We start from the raw sequence: 7,199 nt of genomic DNA on the forward strand, positions 1-7,199 counted from the left end.
TTAGTCCCCAACTTTTTAAAATAGCATGTTTGTTCCCTATGATTTGCCCACTTGTTACTCGGGTAGTCTCTACACTGGATGGGGTTAGTTTGTTCAGTTAAATTGATATGAAATGACTAAATTACCCTTTCTTATTAATAAAATAATTAAATAAATTAAATAAATCATTTAAAACATGAAGTAGGCCCCACATATATATACATAAAATTAATAAAATGACCCCACCCATGTTCTTCTCTGGTGATACCTTAACACCGGCCAACACCATCACGTTTTTCTGGCCATGCCGGCGACCACACACCACCACACCTCGAAACCAACCTCCTGCCAATACACCACCTTCACCACCATTTAAACACAACCTGTCACCTTCCCACCTTTTCACCACCCCAAATGACCAACCATCTCCGACACAACTCACAGCCTTCCATCACCTTCACCTCTGCAATCAAAAACCTCAAATTACTCATCCCCTTTCACCTCCGACACACCTCACCACCCGACCACCGCAAACCTCCACCTTTTTACCACCTTCCACGACCACCGCAAACCTCCATCTCTGCCGACTAAATGTCCACCCCCACACACCTCGGGCAATTAACTCTATTATTTCATTAGAGTTAAACATGCTATTTTGAAAAGTTGGGGAGTAAAGGTGAAAAAATGACAAACCACAGACTATACGGACAATTAACTATTATTTCATTAGAAAATTTTGCATGGAATCATAATGAAGCAACTGATTTCAAATGCAACAAACATTACACCACAAGAAAATGCTTTATATGCTAAGTAGCTAGCATTTTCACTTTATTCATAATCATATAACATTTGCTACTCAAGGTTTGGCTATCACCTTTTCGGCTTCAATCTTCTCCTTGGCGAGCTCTTCTGCTATGAGTTTATCCTGAGCCAACTTCTGGGCTTTGGAACAGTTGAAGTAGCAGAAGCACATGTGTTTCCCACCGCGCACGTGACAAGCTCCATGGGCTGCACCCTCCCAAGACTTGCACTGGTCGTCACAGTGTCTTGTGTTGCCACATTTTCCGGACCATGTCTTGCTTGCCTTCTCACATAATTCTCCCTTCACCGATCCGATTTCTGTACACGTTATATAAAATAAACTGTGTTACATACGTTATACGATTTTGGAATGTCTAATCAATGGAGTTTTGTGATGAATATAATTAGTTTCTGCACGAAATAAAAGCTAATCAAATCACTTTTATATACTTATAAAATGCTTCTTTTCACTGCCCTATTTAAGTATGAGTGCTAGCTTAACGTCACGGTCTACTTTATTAAACTAAGTGTCATCCGAAGGGTCACAATATGTGACATTATAAGGAGTAAAAGTCTGAATATAACGAACACAAAGTGAGTGTAAATAAGATTGACTGAGAACCTGAGATAGCAAGAACAAAGAGAAGCAGAAGAAATGCATAGAAAACAACTGAATTTTTGGCCATTTTTCAAGAATAGTTGTTGCAAGTTTTGTGAAGAGAAGGTGAGACAATGAGGGGTATTTATAGGAAGAAAACATGCTGAAGCCTTGAAAATGAAAATAAACAATAAAGAAAAAGAAACATTTATATTTCCACAAATTTGTCTTATATTGACTTTTGTGGAGGCGTGCATTGTATACATCAAATTTTCTTTAACCTCTTTCCTGGTTAATTAGCAACTTCCTCCTCCTTCTTCTTCTTTTTTAAAACTTATATCAGGAAATACTTAAGAAGCACTAAACAAAACTATGTATTAAAAGTTTTAATATGACTGAATATTATAAGTTAATAAGTACAATAAAATCAAATTAATTTTGTGTTAAATAAAATTTTGAAAAACATCCTAGAAACACTAATGGTTTTCCTAAACCACCTACTAATACTATAAATTATCGTAATTATCTGTTTTCATATAATTCTATCATCTCTACCAGGGAGGTTTACTCACCTGGTTAGGGTGTAAAGGGCACTCCTTTCTTAGGGGAGTCCCCTCTCTTACACACACCCAATCAGCACGCGTCATGTCAACTCCCCTCTTAACTCCCCTCACACTCTCAATTTGATGGCGACGCTCCTCTCTTGTGGGACTTGTTTTTTTATTTTTTTAATTAAGAAAATATTTTTATAAAAAGTAAAACATAATTGCATAAAATAAAAAACTACATTTCATTTAATAAAATAAAAATTACATCGCAATACTACATAAAAATTTTAGAAATTGCACGGCCACCCGTACTTGTTAGCGATGTCGCACTTTCGGGCGAGGATGAACGGCAACATTTCTGGCGGAGCATCATCGTGCGGCTTGAGGAATGTTTTCATATCTCGATCGTACGCGTAGTTTCTCATCGTCTCGTGTTGTTCCGTTATGAGCTCGCGAGCCTCCGACTCTCTTTTCTTCCTCAATTCAATCGCATCCAATTCCATCGCGTGCTTCGCTTCTTTCATGGCGGTGTACTCTTTGAATTGTGCCGCCAACTCGGCCGAGCCCTCGGACGATGTCGCTTGACGCTTGTCTCGCCGTTGTGTTCTTTGTGGCGAGGGGTCTTCGTTCATATCGGGTATGGAAGGGTCCACGTCAACGGGCTTTCTTTTTTGTGCCGAACCTTCCCAACCTCCCCCTTCCTCACCCAACAATGGGACTTGGGCCCATTTGTCGTGTTTTCGAACGACCTCCCATGCCTCGACATGTTGAAAACCGCTCGGATATTTATCTTTAAATTCCTTTAAAGCGACTTTCATCACGTTGAGATCGCTACACCCGCTTTCTCGTTTGCGATCCTACATATTATAAAATAACAAGTGTTAAAAAATATACAACGTTAAAAAATATAATTTTTAAAAAAATATACAACGTTAAAAAATATAATTTTTACCGCTTGTTAGTATAGGCCGTTGAAAAAGTTTATTTTCGTCATCATCGGGCCCCATTTAGACCGTATTTGATGCACGGTCCGGTTACTTCCACCAACGGTGGCGTTATAATGATCTAAAATCCTCCGCCAAAAACCATCGCGGGTTTATTGATTGCCCTTCTTTTTGTTGGTAGAGCAATGTACCTACGCCTTCGCCAACGCCTCTTCTTGGACTTTTGTCCAATTTTGACGCTCCATTTTTCTCTTTTTTTTCCCAAGCGTCATCTTCTTGGTTGCCGGCGTCTTCATCCACATTATATTCATCATCACCGGTGTCATCTTCATAGTCACCCAAATTTAGAGTTTCGGGCACTACTTCCTCGTCCTCGTGAATAGGTAGAGGACGTTCAACATTTTCTCGTGGAGATGGAACTTGTGGGGAACGAAAACCATACGGGTCGAAGGAGGGGGTTTGAGGATCCATTGATAACAAATTTTGAAAATAGCCGAAAGTGGGTTGTGGTTGGGTATTGTAAAAGGAGGGGTGTGAAGGTTGTTGGTAAAAAAACGGGGGTTGTGAAGTATATCCGAAAGGGGGTTGTGGTTGTGCACTTGCACCGCTCGAACCACCACGAGACGCTTGCGAGCCGCGTCCCTTATATTTTTTTCTTGGCTTCGCGGGATTGGTTCTCCATTGCTCGGTTTGGCTTTGGGTTGTATTTGATAGATTTTTAGAGTATGTTTGAGAATGGGTGTGGTAAAAAATTAGTTTGAAGTTGGTTATTTATATTGGTTAAAATTGAATTTTTTTTTTTAAACATTTGACCGTTACCCAACGTTAAAATCTCGATCCTTGTGCAATTTCTTGTGCGGTGAACATACACCGATCTTGGTCCCCGATTTGCCTCACCGCGGGGATGGCGGCGGTGTTCCCGCTCGGGGACTTGGGTCACCGCTTGCCTCCCCGCATAGTGCCCCGTGCACCCTTAGAAATAATTCAGGTTAATACATGTCGGGTTTTAAATCATAGTAATTTTGTGACTAATTTTGTTTTGGTCGTCAACTATGAGAAACCGATTTTGTTTTGGTCATTGAATTTGCAATCGATTTTGTTTCAGTCAATTATTTTGCGACAAATTAAGGTCTACTTTTGCTACCATTTCGTTGGTCGCAAACCTTTTATCCCAAGGGATAAGGGTAAGGTTTGCCCTCATATCGCACTCTCTAAACTCTACCAAAAGCCTTGTTACAAAGAAGATTTACATTTATTTGTTCGACATGCTGCCCAAAGTGGATTTAATGAGTGTGAGCTTCCCTCCATATGATAAAGCAGGGGCGGATCTACTTAACGGCGAGGGGTTGCCCGGGATACCCCTCAACTTTCTTGGCGAACTATAAATTTATTTCTTTAATCTCCGTTTTATTTATTGGAGATACCTTAAGCAAATGTTAGGATACCCCTGAATGTAGTGAAGATAAAAAAAGAACTTAAATTTTACGGTCAGAGAAAGAAAAATTCCCGGTTGGAAACTTGCAGTCACCCTTCTTAAAAGAACGAAGAAGATGAAGATTCATATTTAATATAACTAGGATTACGACCCGCCGCAATGCGGCGGGGATTCTTTAGTTATATACTAAGTCGGTCTAGGACCCGCACATTATGTTAACCCTGTCAAACGAGGAAAAATGGACGATGTAAAACGTTCTCCCACACACGCATGTTGTTAAACGTGTCAAACGGGGAAAAAATAGACGATGTAAAAACGTTCACCCACACACGCACGTTGCGTCGTGTTACTCGCAAAATTTAGAACGAAACGTAAAAACGTTAAGCCAAAGACGCACGCTGTGATGTGTTATGTCACAAAATTTAGAACCAAGCATAAAGCGCAAAATTTGCGGAAAATGAAAACTATAAAGGAACAAAGTTGAAAGTAAAAAAAGTTATGAAGATAGATTGCAAAAGATAAAAAGTTTTGGGTTAAAAGTTATTTATGAAATACTTTTTGGTGAAAAGTAAAAAAAAAATCATTTTTTTTGGAAAACCCCTAAAGCCAACGTTACGACAACCATATGCATAACCATTTTTCTTTGAAAAACCCACAAAGCACACCCTGCGTTGCAGCGGGGCGTAAAACGGTGTCAAATAGTACTAATGTCACACAACCGTCATCGACCACCAACACTGACTTGACCTAGGATATGCGTGTTGCGATGAACCTGTCAAACATGGAAAAATAGAGGCAAAAACGTTGAACCACACATGCACGTTGCATCGTATTGACTCGAAAAATTTAGAACTATACGTAAAACGGAAATTTGCGAAAGATGAAAAGTATAAGTGACAAAAGTTGTGAAGTTAAATTGCAAATAATGAAAAGTTTTGGGCTAAAATTAAAAAAACAAATTATGTAGGGTTAAAATTGTAAAAGATACAAACCTTTGGCTTAAAACTAAAAAGTCAAGTTTCTTTTTGAATAATGTGCAAAGCATAATGTACAAGTCCTTATGCATAGAAAACTTGCTAATTTATATAGGTTTTAATATAATAATAATATGAGTGCATTGGGACAAGGTAACACTAGTTTCTAAAAGTCAGATATTTTGTCAAACTTCAACTATTTAATTTATATGATTTATTATAAACATTATTTATTTATTTTTTTATTTTTGATACTTTTTACCTGCATAAAAATTTCCTTGAAAATGATATGTTTCACAAAATGTAATTGGTGGTTCTTAAAAAAAAGCTTATAATGAAAATAATGAAGGAAAAACATTAAAATAGTTCTTTTTTATATATGATCTAATTATTTTTTTAAATGTAAAGAAATATTATATAAACAAAAAAAATATGAAAATTGTATTTGTACGATTTACGGATATACAAATAAGAGTTTTTAAACTCCAGTTATATAAAACTAAAGATAAAAATTTTAGATATGATTCAATTTAAAGTCTATGATTCTAATATTGAAACTTCATATAAAACTACATGCTTTAAGCCTTTAACAAATATTTGCGGTTCTTTTTATTGTTAAAGATATTTTTATTTTAAACTAAATATTATTTATAAAACTTCAAGATAACGCATAAAGTTTTATAAAAAAAAATTTTGATATCGTTTTCGTGTGTGTGGTACACTCATTAATAATAAAAATTTATTTATTTATTTATTTATTTTTGATACTTTTTACCTGCATAAAAATTTCCTTGAAAATGATATGTTTCACAAAATGTAATTGGTGGTTCTTAAAAAAAAAGCTTATAATGAAAATAATGAAGGAAAAACATTTAAATAGTTCTTTTTTATATATGATCTAATTATTTTTTTAAATGTAAAGAAATATTATATAAACAAAAAAAAATATGAAAATTGTATTTGTACGATTTACGGATATACAAATAAGAGTTTTTAAACTCCAGTTATATAAAACTAAAGATAAAAATTTTAGATATGATTCAATTTAAAGTCTATGATTCTAATATTGAAACTTCATATAAAACTACATGCTTTAAGCCTTTAACAAATATTTGCGGTTCTTTTTATTGTTAAAGATATTTTTATTTTAAACTAAATATTATTTAAAAAACTTCAAGATAACGCATAAAGTTTTATAAAAAAAAAATTTGATATCGTTTTCGTGTGTGTGGTACACTCATTAATAATAAAAAATGATAATCAAGATATGTTTTAGAATATAAAATTAAAATTATATTTGGATCCCATAATTGATATCTTTTTTATTTAACCCATGAAATACACAGGTTTGTACACTACTATATATATTAAGGTCAAGGGTTCTTAAATTCTCAGGGATGACCCTATGTAAAAGAAATTTTTAAGGGTTCTTTTTACTAGCCGCACAGGGCCCCTTATAGGCCCTCAAATAATCAGAGATGGGTTTAAGTAAAAACTTTGAGATACTCCTGACTTTTTCTTCTAGTTCCGCCACTGTGATAAAGCGGTGGTTTTCCAGCTTGACAATCTAACCTGACTTTTATCCACCATGGGTTTCCAATTTTTCTTTTTAGCAATTTCATATTGGCTCCCATCGGTATTCACAAATAATCAAAAGAGAACTTTCCTTCTTGACACTTCAAAACTTCAGGCAGAAAGATAATCTTGATCCTTCCATACCGATGTCATAGATGTTATTTTTATTAGAACTGATCATTAAACCTAAACCCGACGGTCCCGACGCTAGGTAAAAGTATCAAAGAACCCTAGCTAGATTAGTGAAATTAGCATGGGACCCTTCCCAAAACAATATAGCATCATCCACCATTAGATAAAACCAGTCCCAATGATCTATTTATTCATTATCCACATTTTAAA

General features: G+C 35.5%; 1 protein-coding gene across 1 annotated transcript; it reads right to left on the reverse strand.

The window, feature by feature from the left end:
• Positions 1 to 683: 683 nt before the first annotated feature.
• LOC110915815 (defensin-like protein 19) lies at positions 684 to 1,500 on the reverse strand. The gene is made up of 2 exons (XM_022160565.2): positions 1,406 to 1,500; positions 684 to 1,101 (listed from the first exon to the last, which is right to left on the reverse strand). The coding sequence occupies exons 1-2, from the start codon at positions 1,467 to 1,469 to the stop codon at positions 839 to 841; spliced, it is 327 nt and encodes a 108-aa protein (XP_022016257.1). The 5' UTR covers positions 1,470 to 1,500; the 3' UTR covers positions 684 to 838.
• Between the last annotated feature and the right edge of the window lie 5,699 nt (positions 1,501 to 7,199).

The sequence above is a fragment of the Helianthus annuus genome, chromosome 16 (assembly GCF_002127325.2).
Source record: "Helianthus annuus cultivar XRQ/B chromosome 16, HanXRQr2.0-SUNRISE, whole genome shotgun sequence".
NCBI classification, from domain to species: Eukaryota; Viridiplantae; Streptophyta; class Magnoliopsida; order Asterales; family Asteraceae; genus Helianthus; species Helianthus annuus.

Coding starts and splice junctions, on each gene's coding strand:
- LOC110915815 (XM_022160565.2), bottom strand. CDS start 1,469: ATGGCCAAAAATTCAGTTGTTTTCTATGCATTTCTTCTGCTTCTCTTT. Junction 1,102..1,405: donor CTTTGTTCTTGCTATCTCAG/GTTCTCAGTCAA, acceptor TAACGTGTACAG/AAATCGGATCGGTGAAGGGA.